General features: G+C 43.6%; 1 protein-coding gene across 8 annotated transcripts in view; it reads left to right on the top strand.

The window, feature by feature from the left end:
• The first annotated feature begins 10,639 nt into the window (after window positions 1–10,639).
• DOCK3 (dedicator of cytokinesis 3) overlaps window positions 10,640–26,389 on the top strand; it is a 185,848-nt gene continuing 170,098 nt past the window's right edge. For 6 of the 8 annotated variants that reach the window (XM_048956985.1, XM_048956986.1, XM_048956984.1 and 3 more), the window contains exon 1: window positions 10,641–10,822. In XM_048956985.1, the coding sequence (XP_048812942.1) occupies window positions 10,786–10,822 (37 nt within the window). In that variant the 5' untranslated portion in view covers window positions 10,641–10,785. Of the gene's footprint in view, window positions 10,823–26,389 lie in introns of all 8 variants that reach the window. The other 2 variants (XM_048956982.1, XM_048956981.1) reach the window with 1 other exon arrangement.

The raw sequence follows: 26,389 nt of genomic DNA, 5'->3' as shown, positions 1-26,389 counted from the left end.
AATAGATCTGTAATGCCGACAATGCACAATAATGGTATTTTAGGGATAATAGTTACCATTATATTTTTCAATATTATAATACTTCTGTTCCAAAGGCACTTTTGCTAGCACATTTACATGACATTCAGGGGGAAACTTCCCATGATTCATATTCATAGTAAATAGAAAGCTTTTTTAATATTCCAACAAATAATCCTAGGGAATTAGGCATCCGTGGATTGTAAAGATCTGAGTTAGTGAAAGCCATCTCTGGAAGTGTATCAGACACCTTATAGCTTCAGAATAAAGTTCCTTTGCTTAGGATTCATCTCTGGTTTATAGCTTGCTTGAGCAAATCATGTGGCTGTGGTTGGCTTTCAAATAAAGTATTTCCTATGCTGCAGTTCCCATAAATGTGTATTTAGAATAAAACATTAAAATGAGACTTCTTAAATTCAAGTAGCTCAACCAAACCCTGCTTGACTGACTTTGTTGTAAGCAAGCTAACTCTATATGGTCATATTTATAGCAGTTCACTGTCATTTTATAGGATCATTCCTGGTATTACATTTGTAATGTTATGAAGAGTTCGCGACTGCTTTTGGCTGCCATCGGTAGATGTGATATTGGTTGCAGATTTTTTTTTCTGTACAAGGATATTCTTTGCATTAGTCATGTTCTGTGTTTAGGAAGAACAAGTAGACTTCCATACAAACTGCTGAACATACGTTTTGGTCACATGCTTTGGCTCCTGGACCTAACAGGGCTGGTTACAGCAGGGAGAAGTCAGGTAGTTTGAAACTTCTTGTCTGTTTCTGTCACATGTACATTTCCCTCCTTTAAAAGAAAACTGTGATAATGTATTTAATCAAAAAACAAGAGAAAAGGCTCTGAAGAAAATATTTACTTTTTTAAGATAGCAACCTCAAAACAAAAGTTTGCAGTATGACAAGGTCTTTGTAACAAACATTTGTCTGGTAATGATCTCCTAACAGTGACTCCATCTTCCCTCTGCTTATTCTTAATCAAGGTAAGGCAAGTTTCTTTTTTTTCATGTCTTCTGTGTGGTAGAAGTTCAGTTTTCCAAATTTCAATTTACCTAATAACCCTTCTTTGTATTACCGGAGCATAGGGGATGCAATTACACAAAGTACTGCAAAGTTCTTGCACATAGCTTTTACCAACACTTTTGTTAAGTAGTCTGTTTTCAATGAAAATACCTTGCCCTGCTTCGCCCTAGTATCATGCTTGATCTTTTTCCTGTGGTTGCTTTGCAGGCCAGGCTGTTAGCCACCCTGTACCACACACAGGCCTTTTCCTTCCTCACACATTTTCAACCTGTGAATCTTAAGCTTACAGCAGATTTGGAATTTCTGAGAGCATGACTTTCTACTTTGTACTATTAGCATTCACCCCATACTCTGTCATTAAAGTTACTTATTTCTTCCCTGATACTCTGATCCTCCACTGTGACGCTGCATCCCAGTTTATATTAATATGGTTTCTAGTGTTTGTTTGCTTGTTTTTGTTTTTGGGAATAGTGTGAAATAAATACTATATGAAAATAGTATCTTGGAAGTTACCCTGGAAGACTCAGGACCCATTGGCAACTCTGAAGCACTCAGTTCTCCCCACTGAGATTTTTATTCTCTACTTTGTGTACCCTTCAGCCTCACTGAAAATAGGGTAGGTTACCTGTAGATTATCCTATATGTACAGCTTTATCTAGAAAAGTAATTTTATATTTAAGTAAAATTTATGTTTTGTCATACTTTATATTTTTTCTTTAGCATTTCATTCAAAAGCATTTGAAAACTTCGCTGATGTCTGACTAATAGTGAAATAGTTGATGAATCTCTGGTTGTACCTTCTTGAGTGAAGCTGTCTCATTTTAGGACTGGAATTAAAAGGTAAATATATTAAAAATGTATTTCAGAACAGGACACTGAGATGTCAAAATATTCTAGAATGTGGAGATTTATGCCCTGAGGTTCTCAAACTTTGACCTTTGCCTTCTACAGTGGTTTCTTTTCATATGTATGCTACTGATGTAGAGTTTAAGTTCCTACATTTTTCAGCCAAATTAATTTCAATAAATAGTTACCATAGCTACCAAAATATTTTTTCATTAAAATCAAAATTGAGTCCAGTGTTTGTTTACCATTTCATTTAAACTAAACCATCTTAGCTCCTTCACTCCAGGGTGATTTAATCAACTCTTTTATAGTGTCCTTGTTGCAGGTCAAACCCATGTTCGCAATAGTATCACTTCATGTGAATTCATAAGATCTTTGGAAAAGAAGCCTGGCAACTCTCACACTAACAAGGACATGAATGCCACTGCTGACAGAACACTGATTTTCCTGCCTTTGTCTGGAAACTATATGCTATAGGGATACAATTTCTAGAAGAAGTAACATTATTTTTTTAATCAAGTCCAATTCTGGAATGCTCTTGAAAATTTTGAGCAAACTCACTGATGGTTTGTCATTCCCCCCAAATTATTTTGACTCAGAAATTCTGTTTTGTCTGTGCTACCTACATTTCTTTAACCTATTATGTCCTTGTTTCATAATGGTAGTATGTTTGCATTACTGCAATTTATTTCTGTAGTTTATCCCTTTTCATCATCATTATTCTTACATTTTCACTAGCTTCTTTTAAATGATACAGCAGACATACAGTTTAATTGTTAGTCTTCTTGCCACTTCATAGGCACTGATAGAATTTCTAAGAATACGATTTCCTCAGCAGCTTTTGTACCCAATAATGTATGTCTTCCATTCCTCAAAGCAAGTTGGTCTAATAAAAAAATACTGCAACAATTTATATGAATTCCAAACTAGTTGGTAAGGAATAGTAATTTTATTTTGTTTTATTTTATTGAACCTGTTCAACTACAGGTTTTGCCAGTTTGCAATAGAATTGGTATTAGTGGAAGATTACCTGTCCTCTGGAAACCCTGCCATTAGTTCCTCCTGACAGTGGCTTTGAAATGCTAAATCTCTGTTGAATGCATCATGTCTAGAGGGTGACAAGGAACAGCTGTCACAGCTCAAGCTAATACAGTTCAACTCAAGCACTGTGAGAATAAAATAATATTCTGAACTTTCTGTGGGGACTGAGTGGTATAGCAGACACCAAAAGAAAAAAAAAAACATAGCAGGAAAATGCAAACGTTTTATCAAAATTTGCAGTTTTGTAATTGTGAACAGTAAGTTGTTTGTAACAGCGCATGTTGAAGTTAAATTCCTGGAGATCCTCATCCATTGCCAACAGGGAGAAAAAAAGGAATCATTAAGAATTGCCTGAATCTTCATGTTACTAACAGGTTCAATTAGACAAGCAATCTGTTTGCAGAGTATGTTTATGCTCTGGTTGACAGGCATGCTGTATTTTTATATTTCTTGCTGGACTTAGTGCTACTAAACAAATACGTGTTCGCTTATCCTACATAGAAAGGTAGCAGTGACCATAGCCAACCCCAAACTCAATGGTAATGTGATGTTATGGTGGATAACTTATAAATCATAAATGAATTCGTACACGAAAAACATATTTTCTGAGTCTGTCCTTTGTTGTGTGTCATGTTTTGTAAGGAACAAAGATGACTGAAAAAATAACTTTTGTAAATTCTTCTCTCAAGATTTAGATCTTCCGTTTCCTTTGAGGGAATTAATGGGTTTAATTTAATGGGATGCTGCCTTCATACTTAAAAGTGACTGAAGCACTACTGGGTCATAGTTGGTTTCTGAACAATCATGCTGTTTTCTGCCTCTTTTGGTGTTTGAGATTTTTGTGCCTTTCATTGAAAACTATGAGTATTCTTTCCTCTCTTGATGGCTGGCCTTCAGATGGAACAAGTTGCTGAGAGCTCTCTTGAAGAACTGTGAACTTCTGTTTCCAACAAGCAATTTTGCTGATGGATGGTATGATGCTGTTTATTTAGTATGCTGATGGCTACATAAAGAATTAAAATTTTATTGTACAGGTTTATAGGAGGTGAAGAACATATTCTTTGTTTTTAATTGGCACCTGCACAGTTCTTAGGTTTTTTTTCTCCATGTGGAAACAGTCTGTTTAACCAAGGCTTTTTTCTCCTATTGACTGATTCAGACATTGCATTATATGAGGACATTTCTTGCTGTTTTTCAGGAAAGTACCTCTCCTACAGACTGAGCTGCTGTTTGCATGTCTATAACAGCTAGACAGCATCCTGAGGAGCTCCAGGCTAAGTCTTTACTGCTCAAGTTCACACCAGGATTGTTCACTGAGCTTAAGAGTGTCTGGGTGAGGCTGGGAGGAGTCAAATCTGAGTCCTTGTCACTTGGTCAGCAGCTATCAGAAACTTCATTGTGTCGATGGAATCGTGAGTGAGAACACCATTAAGAGAGGATATATGGATGTCATTCTGAGAAGAGTTTGTTGAGAATATTGCCAATTAATTTTTTTTTTTTTATTGCCAATTTTAACACACTAAATTAAGGCACGAGAGCCTATTTATGAGAGTATTGATTACTTGGTTGTAGTGATGGCTGATGAGGTTTCCATGCCTTTGTTACTTAGATAAATCAGCTGCTGGTCACTTCATTGATTCAGTTTCAGAGCTTGATGTAAGGGGATTGGATGGCTTAACAGTAACTTCATCCCTTTCTCAGAGTCATGTCAGTTTATGTAATTCTTGACTAATTGTTTTGCCGTATCATGCAATGTTCCTATTCTTTTGTATTCTATTTCTTTTATTCTGCACAAGGTTATCTCGATTTCATTACAGAGGTCAAAGCTTCTAAAACACATTTCTTTCATTTTTTGATTTGTTTTGCTTTTTTTGTTGTTGTTGTTCTTTTTTGTTGTTTTCCAGTTAACACAAATAGCACAGCCAAATGTCTTTGGATGCAGCTGTGACTTAGGCATGCATTGAGACAAGGTTCCAAAGGCTTGATCTATAAAAGACTGAAATGTTTTTAGCATACTGGAAACACAAGCAGGAGATCTCTCTCTCTCTCCTTGACAATTAGAATATTGTCAAGTCTTTCACAGGAATTACATTTCATATTCATTTTGGATTCTGAAGTTTGCACGAAGACTTAACTATTAGTCTGTTTGTTCAGTGCATGATTTTCCTTTGGGCACATGACATTAGCAGTTAGAAGCTTGATTTACCTATCTATTGGACTTTTCACATTTTAACTGTTTCAGATTAACAACAACAAAAAGAGCCACAAACTTTCTAATATTTATGTATTATAAAAATGTATTCTGTATTTATTTTTATTAGATATGAATAATAATATCAGTATGTTGTTGAATGGAACAGGCTGCTCAGAAAGGCTGTGGATGCCCCGTCCCTGGAGATGTTCAAGGCCAGGTTGCATGGGGCCCTGGGCAACCTGATCTAGTATTAAAAGGGGAGGTTGGTGGCCCTGCCTGCGGCCCTTCCAACCCAGGCCATTCTGTGATTCTGTGGGTGCCAAACCATGCGGTACCTGACGGCAAAATGGCCACTGCTCCGTGTCTTGCCATGTGAGTGGGTTCACCTGAGCTGGGAACGGTGAGCTGGTGGGAACGTATTCCTGCCTGCACCTTCCAGCCAGCTCAGAGGGAAATCAATCTGCTCCCTTTCCACAGGTCAGCACTGTGTGTAAAGGGCATAGAGCAGGCCGCTAAGTGTCCAGCCACTATTCTCTATGAACCAAGGTTTGGTTGTCCCTAAACAAAGCAACACTATTAGAGAGAGCACTTAAATACGTGCACGAATAAATCTGGTTCTGCATTCATCTGTAGATACTTGGCTAAGCATTGTGGTTGAAGTCAGCCCCTGAGACAGAAACCCTGATGCACTTCCAGGAGCGATGAAACCGCTGCTCAGACGGCTTCACTCAATTTTTTATAATCAAAGATATCTTTCAAGGCAATAAATAAGTATCTAACATCAGAAATTAAAGTCCAACAAACAAAAAGACCAAAAAAACCCATGCTCACAAGAAGAGTTTGAAAATATTTCTGAACTCTCATTTCAAAAATGACAAGAGCTAATTGTTTCTTTGGTCATGTTGCTTGTATCCTGAATGTTAAAAGGAGTTAACAGAAAAAGGTATCAATTTGTCACAACAGTGCTAATTAATGTTTTACATTTTTTTTCTCTCTTTTCATAGACAATCTGCTGTAGTGAGTGTATCAGGGGTAAGTGAGAATGGGGCTGCAATAGTATTTTTCTCAAATTTCTTAAGTGCTTAATCTACTCTAAGTATTCACCTACTGCAGGGAACCTGCTTCAGCTGGGGAGTTGGAATTGAACTCCGACTGCTACTGTTTTGTGGTTCTAAGATTCATGCTGCATGAAGATTCAAATGAAAAAATGTCTCTTTTTGCAAATTGAAGAACAAGGTATTTTTTAGTATTGGGAAAATGTTTATTCCGCTCAAGCTGTGGTGTACTATAAAAAAAAGTCCAGCTGACTAAAAAATTACCACCTACACTGAATTTTTCATAATTATACTCAGTATATGCTATTGGTATTGAAACATTAGTCAATCTGTTCTCTACTTCTGTGCTTAAAACAATATAAAATAAAATATTTGTCTGACTTGATTCAGACACCTTCTAGGCAAGCAACATAGAAACTTATAAACTGTTTCACATTGGCACAAAAACATCGATCCGTCTTTGTACTTACGCAAGTCCTGCTCTTTCCTGTTTTTATAATTTGTTCTCAAGCAATATTTCAACTGGAGCAAAAGTAAGTTGCATCTCACAGTTACAAATGTGATGTTGTTTTTTGGTGGTTTGGGGTTGTTGTCCTAAGCAATAATTGTCCTGAGGAAAGGATGTTCAGGTGGATGAGGCTGTGGGGCAAGAACACTGCAATGTGCCTAAAAAAAAAAATAAATTGCTCGCATTTGCAGTATTTTAGATTTGCAGTGTGGTGGTTTAGGTCACAAGAGGGCTTTATGCTATAGGAAAAATAATGTAATTGGGATCGATACATCAAGGTTTGAGACCCCCTGCTTAAAAATTTCAGATTATTTCATCAAAGGAAGAACAACTCAGTTGCTGGGACATGTGAATCCCCACTTTGAAGGACAAAGGAGAAAAACTTCATGTTTTAAAAGGACCTGCAATTTGTGGGAAATTGCGGTGGACTGTATTTGCTTCAGATCATTTTGGTTCTCCCTGCCAGGTAAGGAATTTATAATTAATGGGAAGGCAAGTTGTTTAATAGCTTAAGCCATCATACAAACAGGGGGAGGATATGAACTGTATAAGAAGCAAATGTGCAAAGCTGGAACCTCAAGTGGAGAAAAGGAAGTAATGTAAGCGGATAATTTGACTGTCAGAGGGGGTTAAAATTAATCCCTTGATTTTCTCTGATATCAGGGATTCTGGGCTATGTAGAGCATAGTTTGCAGGTTTGCAGTCATAATCTAAGTAATCTAAGTAGAAGTAGCAGAATGGGGGGAAAGGGCAAAGTATGGCGATGCTCTTAACTGAAAGGGAGGGCAGAAGGTTATATGTTTCATGATACAGTGAGGCTGGAATAACTGAGAAGAATTTGCTTGCAGGAAGGTATGAGAACCACTGCTGTTTGCACTCTGACCTTCCATTGTCCCTTGCACAGCATTCAAAAGAACTGTGCCGTTCTCTTGGTCTAGTTAAGAGAAAGAAACTGTGTCAAATCTCTCCGTTCCCTAGCTAGCTGTCTTTCAGATCACATCTATATTATATTATAGCAAGATGGTATGGTATAAGATGTACATTAATTAATACTGTGTTGAACATTAACCTGTATGGATAAGGACAATTGCATCTGCTGTAACATAACCCTAAGCAACTCACAACGCTTCAGACATAACAGCTCGTGTACACAGTCATTCTTACGTAACTTTTAACACAGTTATTCAGAATGATTAATGATTCTTTGTCAATAAATAAGGCCTCGGAGTGTGTGTTTGTCATTGTTTCCATATAGTACAATACAGATGGCTGCTCAAGTGATTTTTGTAAGAGGTGGTGGCTTTGCTCTGAAAAGCATTTATGTTTGGGATCCGTGATGTCCACTGATGTAAGTTCTTGTAAGAGCTCTGATATTTAGAGAAAATATAAAATGTACTTTAATTGCTGAAGTTAATTTTAACAAAACCTTTGAACTATCTAAGCACTCTGATGAAGTAGGCATTAGATTACAGTTCTGTTGTTATGGTTTTGAACTGTGCATTACAATAAGAAAAACAAAAACAGCTCAAGAAAGGCAAAATTTGAGCATAAAAACCTCCATGTTTCTTGGTTTTCTTTGCACAATGTTATTATGCTTCTTCTGTGCTTTACAGAACAGTATGGATACTGAGGTTGCAGAAGTCAGCTATGTTGAGAGGTAGAAGATAGCTGTTTTGCAGCCCAGCACAATATTGCTGTTCACTTTAGGTCTATCTTTCTGCATATGGATGATCCTGGGTACCCACTTGCTGCATGGGAGATTAGTGCCTCTGCCTCTTTACAGGACGAGATGTTTGTTCTGCACTACACTCAGGCTAAGAATATTTACCAAAGCAGTATGTATGTAGAGGTGATAGGAGACTCATTAAACTGGTGAACACATTTATCAGAGGAACAGCTGTAAATACATTTGGTAACTTTAAGTTATGCAAACTTGCATTCTACTGACTCTACAGTCAAATGTACTGATTATTTTTCTTAAGCAGGTCATCCACTGTGCTAGTGACTGCTCAAAAGTAAATATCGCCAACAGCAGCGCAGAAAAAAGCGTTGGACAGACATGAGTATTATGTACTATATTTCAAATACAAGTCACTAGTCATTAACAGGACTCCAGCTGTTCATGCTAGCATTTACATGTCCATGATGAGGAAATGAAAATCACAGTTGTCTTTAAGCAAAATGTTTGTGTTTTTAGTTCCTTGCAGGTCCTGTTCTTTCAGCTGATTATGGACCTCAGTCTACTTCTCAAGTTTATTGAACTTCACAAGGTTCTCTCCTCGTATTCCCAAGTCCACCTTTATTTCATATTTACTGTAATGGAAAGAGTGAGCTTGGACATGGAGGTATTCTGAAGAAAATTCTGTTGTTGCTTTTCTGTTTTCTTTGTTCCTTTTTTCTTTCCTCAGAAAGAAATCTGCTTCACTGCTGGTCAGTTGGCAGAAGAAGAATCCAAGAACTACTGTAGAATGAGGAAACTGGGAAGAACTGACCGATTCCTGTCACTGCAGAGGTTTTTTGCTCTCAGTATTAACAAGAGATAAACAGGTATTTATTACTGGAAAAAAAATAATCTAAAATTATAAATACCAGCAGCAGCCTATCTCCAACAGATGCAACTCAGTGCCAGTTTTTTGTCCCTTAGGAAAGTTATTTCTGCATATTGTGGGAGTGTCTCATGAAGTAATGAAGCTATTGTAAATATATATGCCTAAATATGGATCTGAATTAAGAAGTGATTGAATAAGTTGTTTTTTCTACATCAGTAATGTAAAACATTTTTTATTGGCTGCTTTCTGTTTGTTCTCTGTATAAGAGAAGAAAAGCCAACATCCCAAGAGCAAACAAAAACCTATAGAGAAAGCTAGCCATGTTCAGTGCTGAAAACTAAGTTGCGGGCACTAAAAAGAAATAAATAATGAAGGTTTCCACAGCAACCTAAGTTCTGTTAGTGCAAATTGATGACTTTCATTCTGTTTTATTACATAATGATAGAACAGATACTCTATAAAAAGTGCTGGGTGCATTCGAAGTTGGATTATTCAAAGGTTTCGTGCACTCTTAAGACCTGACATCAGCTAATTTAGTTCCGGAGGTTTTGGAAAACGCTGTGTGGAAGGTGTTGTTTTCTTCCTGTGGCCAACCCTGTGCGTTGAAGCTGTGTGTTTGGGTTAAAGATCTTACTGGTAACTGCTCAGGAGGTGTAATCCTGGTTTGGTTTCTGCTCCTCACAGTGATCTAGGAGGTGATCCAGAAGAGCAGCGGGAGCGCAGCACAGCTCGCTGCCCTTCAGTCAGCAGGGCCTGGGGTGAGCACAGCCCCTGCGTCCGCGCGCCAGAGCAGAATGTGGATTTTGCGGTGTGTTAACCAGTTCCTTGTGAGCAGCCGTGAGATCCAGGCTGTGGCCATTTAGGCGCCCCCACCTCCCATCCCCCTAGGGTAGAGATTAGCGTTCCGTGTTCTTTAAAAGAACTTTAGCTTGTAGGTAGGTTTTAGCGCTGGTTTTCACTCGAGATCGACCCAGCGGGACGCGGACCCGCCAGGCCCCGCGCTGAGGAGGCGCGGCCCGGCTCTGTCAGCACCGCCCCCGCGCCTCGCGCCTCGCGCGGCCGCGCGGGAGCGGAGGGGCGGGAAAGGGCGGGCGGTGCGGCGCGAGCCGCGCGTGCGCGCTGCTCTCCATCGGCGGGGGGGGGCGCGGTAGCGCGAGTCCTTCGGGAGCGGCGGCGGCGACGACGACGGTGACAGGAACGGCGGGGCTCGGGGCCGCGGAGCTCGGCGGGGCCGCGCTGGAAGAGCTGCCGGGCCGGCGGCGAGCGCTGAGGTGAAGCGCGGCCGCAGCCGTCTGCGCGCGGGCGGGCGGGAGGGGGGCGACCTCCCCCCGCCCCCCCCCCCCCAGCCCCTCTCGGATCCCCCAGACTGGGACCCGCCGGGCGCGGGCAGCCTGAGGCGAGGGCCGCGCTGCGGCGGCCGCGGAGCTGCGCCCCCGCTGAGGGAGGAGGAGGAGCGGCAGCCGCCCCCGTTCCATGAGCGGCGCTCGCCCGCCCCGCTCTGCCCAGGGGACCCGCGGCCGGCGGCCGCCGCAGCGCCAGCAGCATGTGGAGCCCGACCGAGGAGGAGAAATACGGCGTGGGTAGGTGCCGCCAACACCCCACACCTGCCCCCGTCCCCCTTGCGCTGCCCTGCCATCCCCCGGCACCGCCTGCCGCCGTGCCCGGCCTCGGGGCGCCGTCTGCTCCGGGGCCCGATGGCGCCCGCCGGCAGAGAACGCGTCGCTCAGCCCTTCGTCTCCCGAACGCGCCGTTCCCTTTCATCCGCCGCCGTGCTGTTTATGTGGGGCTGGGCTCCGCGGCCGTGGCGTTAAGGGGCGGCAGCGGCGCACCTGCGGCGGGAGCGGGCCGGGGGCTCGGGGCGGGAGATGATGGGCAGGTGATGGGGAGATGGAGACACGGGGACGGCCGCGTTCCGCTGCTGCCGCCGCTCGTAGCGCTCTGCCGGGGCTACGCGCCGATTCCTGAGAGCACCGCCGGTGGCTTTGGTTTTTTTTTTTTTTTTTTTTTTTAATTGCTAGGGCCGCGAATGCGGTGCGAGGTTTCTGGTAGGCGTGGAAGTGCGGTGCATCGCCAAAGGAAAACGCCCGCTTCGTTGATCTTCGTTTTTATTTTGCTTTAGCATGTGTTTTGAAATGGGTTGCGAGATATTTGCTGTATAATAACAATAAAAGTAGGCAGCGTGTGCCTGGTTGGCTTCTGAAACACCTCATTATACTTAGCAATGGTCCATATAGGGTTTTTTAAGTTCCGCCATAGGTCGTTGGTTTCTGCAAATATGAAAAATACCTTCTGCCTTGCTACAAAGATCCAACCCGTGCTGCTGATGTGGGCTTTGGATGGCCGGCACACACAGAGTTAGAAGTCGCAGTGCTGGTGATGCTTAAAGCAAATTCTGAAGGTGCTAGCAGGCAGCAAGAATGCACCGGAATGCTTTAGGTTAGGGTAGCACCCTGTGCAGCATGGATTTGGCTTGGTGTGCCACCCGGCTTCTGTAATGAACAGAAGATTTCAGAATTTTTGTTTAGAAAAAAACAAACAAACAAACAAACAAACCCGAGCAATCGAGTGTGGTGTGTGTTAGATGAGAAGCTGTGGGGCAATATGTAATCACCAGGATTATGTAAAAATTAACAAATTGCATTGCGCTTTGTGTGGCTGTTTGGAGGATGCAAAGTATCTGAAACTTGCTCATATGTGAAGCCCTGGTGCAAAGCCAGCCCTCTTGTCCTGGTGCTAAACTTGCAGGTGTTGTTGCAGTGTATGCTTCATCTTTCATGTCGTGTTGGTTTTCCTCCTTTATGTGGTCGTTTTTCCTAGCTGTGAGATGCTGGCACGGTGGGTTTGGGACTCAGAGGTTTGAGCTGTGCTTGGCCAGTGAGGATGGGTGGGAAACGCCACTCGTGTGGGGAGTTTTGTGCCACAGGTGAGAGCGGTGCTGGGGCCGCACAGGGAGCTCTGTTAGCCCTCACGAGTCAGTTGTGCTGTGCTGCAGAACGTGTAGGTGTCATTTTGTTGGGAGATGCGTTGCCAAAAACATAAAAGGGAAACAAAGTAGATTCTGATCTCTTGAAATCTTGCTAATTTAAGTTATTCCTGCTTCACAAACAAAAGAGTGTGTGGTAAAGGAATTTTCTTCGTACAAGTTACTGGTGTAAGCTTATCTCTTGGGCTTTATTAATTTGTTTTTATTCAGCACTGTCCATCCCAAGAAACCCGGTGAGCTTTTTCCCATGTACTCCTCAAGCTCTGAAATGTTTCTGATGTGCCTTTGCACTAGGGCAGTGTGTGTCACATCCCTGTTGGGGGGGGGGAGTATGTGTCCTACTCCTGCAACACAAAGCGCGGCTCTCTGGTGAAATACAGCAGTGTCCCTGGGCAGGCTTGGCTGCCTGCTCTGTGCTTTGGGCACAGCAACGCTGTGCCGTGATGTAGATAATTTGGATGCAGTTCTCTTTATTGAAAGTAACTCTTGCTTTGTGCATTCCTCTCGTTTCACCCTGGGTGACAAATGATGAAATACGTCGACAGTCCATGAAACTGCAGCATTACCTCTTTAACTTCCAATGCTCTGCATGGTCTTATGATGTGAAATACCGATGGGAAAGCCACGAGTCCGTAACATTTATGTAGACTTTTTTCAGGAAGATGCCACGTTTCCCCTCTCAACATGTTGATACAGAAGGGTTTTGTATTCTGCGGTGGCATTCAAAGAGTTTCAGAAGACATTTGTCACATGCTCGCTGGCACCCTTCATAGCGACGCCGACTCGTTACTGCATGAGAATTCATTAAAGTTATTGATGGAACATCAGCAGCTTTCTGGAGTTGCGAAGTTCTTGTGCCTTCAGCTGCAGCTGAAGAAGTCTTGGATGCCTGCAGCTCAGTGCAGCACTGCCTGGCTTGCACACAACTCCTCGCATGCTTTTGCAGCAAAGTTGCTCAAAAATCGCTTGGGATATTCAAAATAAAGAAGTGGAAAAACTGCACTGACGCAGCTGAAGTTCTTCCTCTCTGCTACTGCCTGTAGTCTGCTGCGACTTTCCCTTCAGCTCTTTGTAGCAGTGCTTGTAAGCAGTGCCTGTGCTCCCAGCTTGCATTGGGAACACACGTCCGGGGGTTGGCAGCACTCTCCTGTGGGCACTGCTGGGCACAGTCCTTGTACACAGTGCTGCTCAGCACTCCGAGTGGGTTATTGCAGATAATAAACTCTCCAGCCCCCTAGTGTTCGTGTGGTTCTAAAGCAGCCTCTCAAAGCACTAAGCTTCTAAAGCAAATATTCTGTAATGACAATGAATTAAAAGAAAAAGCTAAGCAGGTGAAAGAGATCTCTCTAATAAATAACTGCTATTTAAAGTTTAGCAAATGCTTGTGAGCTGATTAATTAAATTAAGCTGCAAATTTTTGCTGCTTTATGTTTGCAAGGAGCGTTTAGGTGATGATCAAAAACAAGCCCAAACCAAAGATATATGTAGTTGATCCTGTACTTTGTGGCTGGCCATGCTAAACGTGTGGATGCTAAATCACAGGGAAGCAGGAAAACCTGCCTGCATGAACAGCAACTGCTGTTGTTTTGTTCAGAGTTACTGGCTTAAAATCTGTCGATTGCTTTGTTTGCACAAAGTGAGTTTTGTGTATTTATTTTCATTATTTAATTGGTGAGAATAAGAAGTAAGTCTTCAAGCATGAATGCACAAAACAAATGCTTCCCTTGCTGCTAAGAAAGGCTGGAGCATCTCAGTGTCCTAGTTACAGTTCTGTACTGCAGCTTCTGCTTTTTGATTGGTATCTTCATTTTTTTCCCCTGCTGCTATTTGTTGGTTTGCACATCTTGCGACTCATAGTAACGTATGGAAAAGCAAGACTGTAAAACTTAGAAAAGGTCTGCCTTGCCCCCGTGGAGCTCCTGTCATCATGCTCAGTTCTCACCCCCTCACGTGTTAGGCAGTGGGTAGGTGAAGGAGTGCTTTGAGGTGATTGACGTTGCAGCTTCCCTGCATTGCTGAAGCAGTTTATTACATGTTTAAAATGAAAGGTTTCAGAGAGATGGAGAAAAGCCTCTCCAAAATTGGGTAGTTTTCCATGTTTGGTGGAGGGGATCTGGTTGGCCTGGTCTGCTGGGTCAGCCAGCCCATGGTAGGGAGAGGGCTGGGAGGTCCCTTCCAACCCGAGCTGCTCTGTGGTTCTGTGAGTTGACGAGTTGGGAAGCAATATCAGTCACTGCAGCTGGGTTCTGTGTTGTGGGATGTAGATTGTATTCCATCTTCTCTTTACCTTGCTGCCAGCAGCTGTAACAGTCTGGCAGCAGCAGGGACGTGACTAAGGATATTCTTCAGTGATATGCTTTGGGACCGAAGCCATACAGAGAGATATGCTCATAAATCTCAGAGTAACAGTTATCTGGGAGATGGTGGTAGTAGCTGTGGACTTGCTGATTTGTCTGGAAAACTGGGTGGTCGGTGCGCTGAGTAGTACTGAGTTCCATTATGTTGCCCTGAAGAACGGTTTTTCTTTGTGAACCTGAGAATGAGCAAATGAATTCATCGGTCAGGGGTTATGGAAGAAGTACATAAATGTTATTTGACCAAATGAGAAATGAATCACCCCTTGAAATGCCTCTGGAAAAGAACAGCTCCTGAGGTGTGTGACAGCAGAGACTTCCAGTATAGACAGGAAAGCCTAGCGAGGCTTCATTTAATGGAGCAAGCAGTGCGGTTGCAGTTTGGTACGTCTGTACTTCTGTTACTGAGATAACCTCGGGTTGAATATGCTGTTTTGTGGGAAGAGATGAATGTGTCTTGGCTCATTTACCTTAGAAAACAGCAACCAGATGACAGCATAGCTATTCATGTGAAAAACTGGTCTGCAGAGCTGGATGAGAAGTGACCTAATACTAGTTTGCGATCATCTAAATGCTAGCTGCCCACATTATGCTAGAAGCTTGCCAAGCTTTTCTAGCTACAGTAATAAGGTTGAAAGGAAGGTTTTCAGATAGTGTGTGAAAGCAAGGGATTGGGCACTTATTTTTGCAGTTTATTGTGTGGTTTGTATGGAATGTTGTGTGCTGCTGCTGTAAGGAGTTGGAGTGTTGCAGTATGGGTTCTAACTTTTGTTGCTGTGACGTTTCTCAGAGCGCTTTGCTCATAGTTATGCTGTGGGATGTGTTTGGCCAACACCCTCAGGACTTCTGCTGTTGGCTGGTGGGATGGGAAGAAAATAATCAGGCTCACTTCCTAAGGATGGCAATCCTCAGGTGTACGAGCTATCTGTCCTCACCTACCAGTATCTCTCCACCAGTGGTGAGCAACGTTTTATGGTGGGAGTTGGCAGTCTCAGACATACGCTTCCTACAGATGTTATGAAAGTTGCTGATGGGATGGGAAAGGAAGAATTTTCTAGTGATTTGCAATACGAGAGCAAATAAGTAGCTGCTGACTTGCTGAGAAGAATAGATAACAAAGTTCTCTCAAGAGTTTTTCTAGTCCAACTTGTTTGTTTTCTGGAGGACATGGAGGGGAGCTGTTAGTGCGAGTGTGGAGTGACCGGGAGGTGCTTTGTGGGCAGGAATGGGTCTGGGAGAGACTGGCACTGCCTGGCTTTGTCCTGGGGGTGCGTGTGAAAGGGAACGGGAATATAAGTGCCTGTTTGTAGGTGTATAGGCTTTGTGTTTGTCCAAGAAACAAGTTCATTGGTTTACTTCTTTTGTGTAGCTGTGCTCAGGAATAGTCTCAGCGACGTTATTTGCTGGCATTTAAATGCCCACAGAAAGAGGATCTTTGGGAATGAGGAAGGATGGTTCTTCTCCTTATCTTCATGAGTACATGAGATGGACCTACAGCAGTTTTTCTGATTCGGATGTTACTCAGTGGTTTGCAATAGTTCTGGTGGGAAGGAGCTGTAGATGCCCGATGACCTCCAGTCCTTGCTACAATCAGAGTCATATATAGGATTTATATATATATGGGATGAAATGGGAAATCTTCTCAGGTGTGGGCGTGAGAACACTGACGAAGGAATTGAAAGTCTGAAGGCTTATTCAGCTGTTACAGATTTTGCTGCAACTTCTCATGCTTCAGATAAAAATATTGGGTGATTTGTAGGTTGATAAATCTTGTTTTGCTTTCTCAGTTGCAATTTTCACTGTGTAAGAGGCTGAAGGAAGCATGAAGTAGCATCTTGTTCAAAGGCAGGTGTGCTGATTGCTTTTGTTATGAATCAATTTGAATACCACTACATTTTACTCTTATTCTGTTTCAAAATCTGTGTGCACACTGAGCTTCAAGATAGAGAGATGGAAGACCTCAACCAAGTGACTGATGATAGAATCAAATCTCCCATCAGGTGTTTGGAAACTAAAATCAACTCGGTAATCTGCACTGAGGTCCTGGAAGCATCCCTTAGGCTCTCTGCAGCTGTAGTTCCTTCCTCTTAGACCTGTAACCTGTGTTATTTTAAACAGTCTCTAGTCAAAACCCAGTGAAGGCAGTAGGAAGGCTGATAGCTGTGGGCCCAGCAGGCTGAGGGCTTTGGAGCACTGGGCCTTAAGGAGAGCTGTGGCAGGTTGTTCTGCTGTCAGTGATAAACTCATATCAGCACTCTGACACAGAAACAAAGGTTTCTCTAGATCTTGTGATGTAAGTAAGCTTATGCACAGTGTTAGTGTTGGCAGTAGTGGTTAATTTTTTTTTCTAAATTTGCTTTATTTCTTTTTTAAATGCAAGTCAGTGAGTTAGCCAGCTTATGTCCAGATGATTTTGCCAGCTGTTAATACTCTTCCCCTTTCTGTCTTCTGATCTCGTTAATGAAGCCTTGCATACATGTCGGACCCAAAGGAACCACTGGCTGAGCAGGAGCGGGTTGAATGCAGTAGTGGCTTTTTACAGGCCTGTTCGTGTGCACCCCAACACCCCATCCTTCACGGTGCTGAAGGACATGTGATATGGGCTGCCCTGTCAGAAGATGTGGCACAGGAGAGCACTGCAGATGGGTTAAGTAGGGGCTGCTGGGCACTGCTGGATGTGCTCCTGGCAGCAGGGCCTGGTGCTGGGAGGCTGATGCTGTCTGTTCTGCCTGTGCTCTTCCTCACAGGGGATGCTTGCCTGTGGCAATAGCTGCACGAGGTGGCCTGCCTTACCTCATTATGTTCTCCTTGGTGTAACTTGGGTGCAGGGCTTTGTCACATGTGTGCAGGGGAGGAGCGCAGGCACAAGTAAGGCAGTGTCAGCCAGCAAGGGGGAAAAATTCCCCCAAAATACACAAATTACTGCAAAAACCACTTAGTTTGCTCTGAAAGTAATGCTGCCTGTGTATTTTCATGGAAACAGCAATAGATACAAAGAGCACAATAACACTGTTAGGTAGAGCACATTCTCAGCTACAAAACAGCATTTTTTAGCTCAGTCACCACCTTCAGTAGATTGCACGGATGAACAGATTAAGGTGCTCTTCATTTCATGTTGTGACAGCTGTGCATGGCTGACCAGAATGTGCCTTGTCTGTCATGTCACTGTCACCACTGCTGAAACGCACCACCCACCGCCTCCCTGTGCTCACATCGCTGTTTGTTCCGCCAACGTTCAAGTGTCCGGGGCTGTCAGGAGGTGCCATTTTTTGTGCATGGAGGAATTCAGTGACACACCTTCGTTTCGTATGAACTTTCACGTCAGACGCTGTTCTTTTCAGACTGCCCCTCTGCTGCCATCTGTCACATGGCAACAACATATCACAGCATTGGTGGGAAATTCACCCTCTACTGCCATCCCACCAGCATTTGCCTCTGACACTGTGGACCAGCATAATGAAATAGAAGGCATTACTTTCAGAACAGCCCTCACAGTTAATTGAAAACTGCCATTTGAACTTTGGTATTGATTTGCTGTGTACCTCACACCCTTGGTTTTGTAAACGGCCTAAAGCTGAATGACTGGCAGCTCAGTTGTTGGTAATCAAGAGCGGCAACAGTGCAGCTTCCCTGCATCTGGTGAAGAGGTTCCCTTCTCTGATGTCCTTCATCACAGCGGCACACGGCAGTGATGTTGGGGGTTTTGTGGTTTTGGGATTCTGCTGGCTGCCATTCAGGTTGCTGGCCTGAAATATTTTTGTTTGTTTGTTTGTTTTTATTAATTTGGTTTTGGTTATAAAATAAATGAATTATTTCAACTTGGGTGGGGGATGCAGTAAGGAAAAAAGAAGATTTTGGTTGTGTGTCAGATGATGTTGGTAGCATTAAATGATGTCCGTTTGCTGGAGTCGAGATGAGAAGAGAGAACGATTCTGTGAGGAAAGCATCTCCTGCTCTGTCAGGTAAATACGTCACTTCCTGGAAGTTTGGTAGGAAACACATGACCAAACTTGAAAGTTTTCATGTGTGACTTGAGAGGTTTCTTAGCAGTGTTGCGGGCCATCTTCAGATCTCCCCAAGTTCTTGTGTTGCAGACTGTGTAGACTATGATATTTCAGCTAGGGCTATCAGCTGGGGTGCAGAAGCTAAATGCACTCTTATCTACCTTCTTTGTCCCACCTTCTCCTGATGGGGAATGTGCAAATAGATTGGAACCACCAAGGTAACTTCACGTGATAGAGTTACTTGGCAGTTAGCCAGCAGGGCTGGCAGTTGTATGGTGTAGTTGGTGTAGAATGGGGGGCTGGGGTGGGCAAGGAGGGCAGGAAGGGGCCTGTTTGTGGCTTCTTGCTTTTTGGGGAGTTGTGGGGAAGGCAGCACTGCCGCTCCTCAGGGCTGCTCAGTGGTAGGCAGGGAGCAGCAGTGACTTACTGTCAGGGACACGAGATGAGTTCTGTTACCACCGGGAGCCAAGTGTTTGAGCAGGCTGCCTGGGGAGGCAGTGCCACCTCTGTTGTCCAGGGCAGCTGGTCCTGAGCTGGCTTCTTGTTGTGTCTCCTGGTGTGCAGCAGCGCACTGGAGCTCTTGCTGGCTCACGCTGTTGGCGAGGAATGGTGCAGAGCAGTACCACAAGGGGTGGGATTCTCCCCTTTGTAGGCTGGCATGAGGCAGCCCTTGTCCCTGCCCTAAGGGGATGAAAAGGGGTTGCCATGTTCTTTCCATGTAGAGGGAATGACGTATGGGTGGGGACTTCTGTTCCCCCTGGAGAGAACGGGGGAGCTGTTAGCTGGGTGTCGACACATGTGGGAGGGGTGAGCGACCAGGACTGGTGCCTGCAGGGCTGGGAGCTCAAAGTCAGCTCCTTAATATAAGTAAGAAAGTGGACACTGCTGTGGGCTTTTTGTTTCAATCCCACTTCTCGACACCAGGATGTGCAAAACTATTTTAAACAGCTCCTGATTTTTGAGCCTAATCTCTATTTTTGTCTCAGAGGGTGGGGGAAGGATGCTCGCAGTAATTCACTTTGCTAGTTATTGATCACCTTTCTTCTCAGGCATCTGTTTCTTTTTTTGCACAACTATTTTCCTACCATGACTCAGGAGGAGGAGGCGGCGTTGCTAGGCAGCCGCGCGCCCTGCAGTGCCGTGCGATGGCAGCAGGCCTGCCTGCAAGGATGTGCTGCTGCAGGGCTGCGCTGCCGGCGGCTCCTGGCTCCGTGTGCACCACGCAGCATCCTGGCAGCAGCAACTGCTGCCTAGCAACTGCTGGCTGGCCCCGAATACCTTCACTTAATTGTGCTGTAATTTGGGTAATACTCAGTGCCTCGCGTTTAGCAGATTCCCTTCGATTCTGCAGTATTTTTTTCTTCAGGGTTTGCCATAGAAGTTCGTAAAGACCATTAATAAGGTCAAAAAATTCTTTAGCTGTCTTCTAAGGCGAGTCTTTTGTTTAATCCCTTCTCTCCTATTGTAACGTTTGGATGGCTTTTAATCAGCTTTTGATAATCTTTTTTTGGTGTGTGTGTATTACATTAGTGCCTGGCAGTTCCAATCGGATTAGAGCTCTGTTCTGTTGTGTGTGCGCCAGCATACTGAGATCCCCTCCTGCACACCCTGCGTGTACCTGGGTAGCAGCTTCTTGAGGCTGTAGCTGGGCTCATCCTTTCCCTCGTACTGAACCTCTTTGTGTTGTCCTTCTTACCTCACCAGCAGAGCATTCTGGAAGTGTTTGTTTCTAGTTTTCTCTGTAAATGTACCTGCTGAGTGGGGCCTGATCTTTCATGTAGCTTTGGCTGTCTCAAATTAATTTCTGACAAATAATCAGTCATGCAGATACTAGGAGGGTATATTGTGAGGGTGAAGATGCTCTTCCAGGTATTTGTAGAATGAAATGAGAACATTTTCATCTAAATTGCCCCAGGGTTCTGTTCCCTTGTCAAATTATCATCTGGGTCTGACAGGGGAAGCTCTGTTGCTGCCAGGCTTCATCAAGCTGTTCCTCAAAAAAATCAGTTGTAATGACTTTTAATTTCTGATAAAAATCTGAAGGTCTTTTTTCCTTCATAATCTATTCTTTGGCCTTTTAAACAATCAGGCCTACAGTGTTCTGTTTGCAGGAACAACTCCTCTTTGTAGGCAGAAGGGCTGCAGTTCTGTGAGGCTGTTGCTGGCAGGTTTGGGCTGTAGGGGTCCTTTCCCCCCGCAGGGGGTTGTGCAGCACAGGTGCCTTGCTAGCAGGTGAAGCTAGATGTTGGCCATTGGGTGAGTGTCTTCTTGTCATATTGCTGTGACTGAGAGACTTTTCCCTGTCTACAGTATGCAAGTACGAAGACTCAAATAATTGGAAAATACATTTCTTAGAGGCCAGAGGATTCTGAAATTATAAATGCTGTGGACAGGAAGAACTAAAATTGTTTGCTCTTTCTTTTAATACAAGGCAGAGGCGCTGGGAATGCCGGATCTGAACAAATAGAAGTGTTTTCTATGTGATGCATGGTTGAAGAGTGCAGTCCTGGGGTGATGTGGGTATTAAAGTTGTGGGAAAACATCTGGGTGGGTCTGGAGACATGCTGTTTTATACATGTGTAAATTCTAATGCTAGTGAGAATCTCTGCCTTAGGGAGTCCCAATCCCAACGTTCTCAAGTTGTGCAAAGCTGCATCTTTGTTCTCATGCCTTTCCCTCACCTCCTTGTTCTAGCCTCTGTTAAGGGAAAGGTATTGGGTTTACTGCTCTCCCCTAGTTTATGTGGGGGCTGTATTGTGTGAGCGCTTCATGGGAGAAGATAAAGTTCATCTTATTCATCTGTTAAAACTAGCTTATACTGTTTGATAGTAGATGTTTCCAGTACATGTATTCATACTAAAAAAGCTGTTTAGGTAAAAGATACATCCTCAGCATAATCCATAGTCATCTGGAATAATGACATGATCTTCAGGAGCAGTCAATCCTAGAGGTAGTCTCAGAGGTCGGCTTGTATTGACATGACTAGTACTGGTGAGAGCTACCAGTAGTTGAATGTGGTGTTAGAACTGCGGTCTGTCATGTAAGACTGTGTAAGAAATGCTTGAACTCCTTACGTGTGCTGAGAAGTAGCCAGAGATCTCCCCTGGTGAGGAAATGCCACGTGGTGTATCTCTTCCTCAGCAACCTTCCTCAAGTTTGGACATGCATTATAAAGCAATAAAAGGGAGTTGGAAGTATTTTCTGATATACTTCTAATCGCGTTAATTAGTGATTTCCAGAGTGACCCACTCTAACATTTTTGAATTAAAGGAATCAAAAACATTTGGGGCGAAGTTTACTATTGCTTTGACAGCAAGCAAGCAAGCAGACAAAAGCCATGTGCAGGCTGTGGCATGGACCACATCCATTGTGAAGCTAATGGCTTTATACTCTTCTACGGGGCCTGTGAAATATGAACAGAAAAATACAAGTGGTTGCTGCTGGTAGTGTGAAATGTTACTTCTGGCATACAGTGGGTATGTTCGAGCAGCAGTGATTTCCACTGTGGAAGAGAACATGTGAGAAATAAAGCAAAGGCAAAAAAAGAAAGTCCAACTTTATGATGAGAAAAACTGAGGTCTGAAGAAGGCAAAGAGAGCAATGGAAGCATGGAAAAAATCTCTTGAACCAGTGTTGTTTCTCATCCCTCATTTAAGTAAATACTTCTGATTTTCACTGTTATGTTTGGGAATGTATGGAGGGAGAAGGCCCTGTTCCCTTATGAAAGCAAACAGTGACTTACTGTGGGCTGAGCTGTATTTTGTGATGTGAACAGTTCATTATGCAACCTCAAAATATTTTTGTAGGCTTTAGCATGATGTGTGGAAACAGGTTGCAAAAGAATAAGAACATAAGGACTGCAGCATGGGCTCAGGGTGCATACCTGTACCAGTACATAGTGCTGCAAAGCAGTTTTACACTTACGCACAGAGAAAACTGCTCTTTGGGAGCGGTGGTGCAGTTGGATGGTGCTCAAGCTCACACATGGCTGTGCTGTACTGCACAGCACTGGGGTATTTTCCTTTTTTCCTTTCATCTTCTCTCACTGCTCACATAAAAATGTGGCACAGTTCTCTTACTAAGTTTATCATGCAGTTGATGTAATCCGTTTGAGAAGAAAAATGATCTGTGGTAGCATTGAGGCCCAGGTGAGCCTGGGTGGGGAAGCTGGGACATAGAAATTGGATAAGAAGCAATTTCAGAAAGCAAGGTATATTATCAATTGTGCCACCGCAGAAGTGAAAGCAGTTCTGTTGTCTGGCTGGGCAGCAGAGGGTAATAATGAGACATGAAATCTAATGTTTCTCTAACGGTGAATTGTATCCTCTGTCTGCCTTAGTAGTGTTCAGGTAAGGTCACAAATCAGTAACGAGGGACAACAGAAGCTTGATTTGGGTTTCCTTAAGGGCAGTGTGGGAGGGGTCCTGTCAGCCCAGCCAACATTCAGCTCCTTTGGTCTCCCCTTGGCAGTGACCTGCAGTATGTGTTTCCAGTGGAGGAGCAAAGCATGCTAGGGCCTGGGAAGGCATCCCATTGGCTTCAGTACTCTGGGTCAGGGAGCTGCTGGACCTGAGGTGGCATGCATCCATTAATTTGTCCTGTTTCCTTTTGGTTTTAGAAGATCTTGTTTCTTTTTAACATGCAGTGCCATCTTGTGTGGAGTTTCACAGTTTAACTCTGCCCTGCATTGAATGGTACTTTAAACAAAGTTCTGAACCCCTTTCAGCCGTTTTGTTTGACATAGCTCTGCTCTTTGTACTGGAAGGGATGGGTGACCTGTTCCCCACTGATGTGTTCAGTGCAACTTAGCAGCTACGCACGACAAGTTCATCCTGCAGCTGCCCCCTACCCCAGTCCATTGTGGCTTCTCCTGCAGAGCAGCCCTGCATAACTGCAGTTTTGGCAAATAAATTAATGTGTTCTGATGTGCTGGCTGAATGCAGTCCTGTGAGCAGCAAAAAACATGGAGCTTTGCCTTCCATTTGATAAGGGAATTTGAGAATCGACTTCAAGAGTGCTGAAAAAATATTCTTTTTTTTTGTTTGTTTGTATATTTGCAGCTCTGTTTTTGGTCAATACCTGCAAATTTTCAAATGGAATGTATGGAGTTGTAATCAGATATTAAACTAAAAAATCTGATCAGTTCTCCAGCTGGACTTTTATTTGCCTCATCTTAGCAGAGATAAATGTCCCTCACTTGCCAATCACACCTCATTCATGTCATTGCTTTTTGGCAGTCCATGCATTTGTGAAGATGAATTATCACAGATGACGTGCAGCAAGAATAAAATGTCATCAGAAATCTCTGTGCACCTCGAAAACTCAGTAAGAATAGCAGCCACCTCCATTGAGCCAGTCTGATGCATTAGTGTCACAAAAACAAGGTCACTTACCCCACTAGTTTCATTTTTGCTCCTGTCCTTCTTTAATCTTCTAATAAAAATGTAAAAAAAAAAAAAAAAAAAAAAAAAAAGTTTTGTTACTTATACATTGGCTATTTTATATACAGACCAAGACAATTCCTCTTCACTCTGCAGTGGCCCAGGCGAGCCAGAAGGTTGGACACCCATGAGTTATGCTCAGCATCCCTCTCAGCTGTCAGTCTTACCAGTGGAAGCATCCTATCCTGGTTAATAACTCATTGTGTAAAAGCTCTTGTGCCATGTTTGCAGCATCTTGTCTCACTTCTTTCAACCTTTCCATATGGTGTTCTGTCCTTTGTGGCAAAGGATATGTTTTTGGTAAAGAGGAAAACTGGCACGTGGCGGTTTGCTGTGAATTTTACCCAGCATATATGTAGTTGTCTTGCCTATTTTCCCAGGATAGTGTTCTGCTGTGCCATGCAGGGAGGGTTTGGAGGTGCCTGAGCTGATGCTAGGGATTGTTAATGTCAGTCCTGGGCTTCTGCTCGGAGTGGTGGGAGCAAGGTGAGAGATTGTGGGTTAGATGTGAGGTTAGGATTGTTCATCCCTATGTAGATGGACTGAATGGCATCTGTCTGCAGTGTGTGTTCCTGCTAGGTCCTTCTGCAGCGCAGCGTCACCCTGCGTAGCAGCAGAACTCAGTCACTTGGCTACTTCCCAGCTTTTCTAGATCACTTAGAAATATTTTATTAAGAACAGGCTTCAACACGGATCCCCTTAGAGCTTCCTGGTCAGTCTCAGAAATAAACCAGCTTTCTCTCTTTACTAGTTTCTGATCCATGCAAATGCCTTCCCCCTTTATCACAGACTAGCTCAGTTTCTGCAAGAGCTTTAGATAGAGGGTGTTTCAAAGCAGCCCCTTTTCTAAAATCCTGGTGGGTTGCTCTGACTGGATCTTTCTCATCCATATAGTGAGCAGCTCCTTTAATTACCCATTGTGAAGAATCACTTAGCTGTGTGAAAACATACCTGCTCTTTCTGAAGGTGCCACACTTGTCTGTGCACCCTTTAATACTGTTCCTTTGAAACCATTTCTCTTACTGCAGGTAAATGGTAATGCAGCTGCTCGCACTGTGTCAGGGCCTTTCCCTAAGCTAGGGGAACATTTCTGAGTGTGTCCTCTCCTGTTTGGTCTTCAGATTTCCAAACTATTTTTCCGTGTTCCTGTATGTTACACCCCTGGTCTCTTCCTATTCTCTGCCATAGCTGGAGGTTATCCTGCTGTGCAGGTGAGTTTGTGCCTTTCTCATTACAATTTGCAGAGGAAGGCATTTCTTTTGCTGTGGCCCAGCAGTTCAAGCAGCACAGTTAAGGCATTTATGTCCTGGTGATGGTTACTGTGTGTGGCCAAAGCTTTCCCCATGGACAGAGTTCTGGTTTAACTGCTGGCTGGAACTAAATTCTATGGCATCCTTACAAACTTGGCTGATGAGAAGGGGTTTAATACCTGGAAGTAGATGCTGTGTGTTTCAGTGGTCTGACTAGAATCTGGGAGGTGTTGCTGATACCTGGTGAGTGGCGGGGGAAAAGCCACCCAAAGCAAAGCCCTGCTTTGCTGCCGGGCTGTTCTGGAGGTGCGTTTCTGCTTCCCTCTGGGGACAGACGATGGGGTCTGCTCAAGTGATGGGTGCTTTGGAGGTGTTCGTGCTCTGAAGGATTGATCTGTGGGAAGCATGGAAGTCAGACACTGGAGCCCATCTGTAAATTATTTTCCTTTGAAGGTCTCAGCTATTCTGTATTTCCCACCCATATTTGTGTTTGCTCCTTTCAAGTAACACTGCAGAGAAGAACTGCATGCCTAGAAGTCACTTTGTAAATAAGATTGTGTTGCATAATAAGTTTTTATTTATTAAAAAGGCAACATCCGTAACTTTGGCAATAACCTTTGGAGTCACGTATCAGACTGCAGAGCAGCCACAGAGTTCTGGGATTCTGTCACAGTCAGCAGCTATTTTTACTGTTATTTTTTTATTTCAGAGATGATAAATTGTGGGTTGCGCAGAATAGTTGGACAAGATACAGCTTGTTGCATCCGGTCAGCTTACTTTGGTGCACTTACATTAGTGTGGCTGAAAATCTCTTGAGATTCAGTGTCTGTTACTCTGAAAGTGTCTATCTGGCTATTTGCATACCTTATTGGTGATTGAAATTGTCCAACGCAGCAGACTGGCATAGCCCACAAATTTATTGATGAAGGAGCTCTTTTGCATGTTGCTGTATGGACATTGAGGAATGTGGGGTGGATAATTTTATTATTTGAGAACTTAAGTTCCAATTGAGAATGGACATCCAGATTGTACCCACAGATGATGGGCAAAATTCACTTCTGTTCTCTGCATTTTGTTTTTCCTTTTTCTTCTGGGTCAGGTGGGCTTAAGCAAAG

This window comes from Lagopus muta, chromosome 11, assembly GCF_023343835.1.
Source record: "Lagopus muta isolate bLagMut1 chromosome 11, bLagMut1 primary, whole genome shotgun sequence".
Classification (NCBI taxonomy): Eukaryota; Metazoa; Chordata; class Aves; order Galliformes; family Phasianidae; genus Lagopus; species Lagopus muta.
The sequence above is the reverse complement of the archived record's forward strand: the minus strand, read 5'-3'. Positions and strand labels throughout refer to the sequence as shown.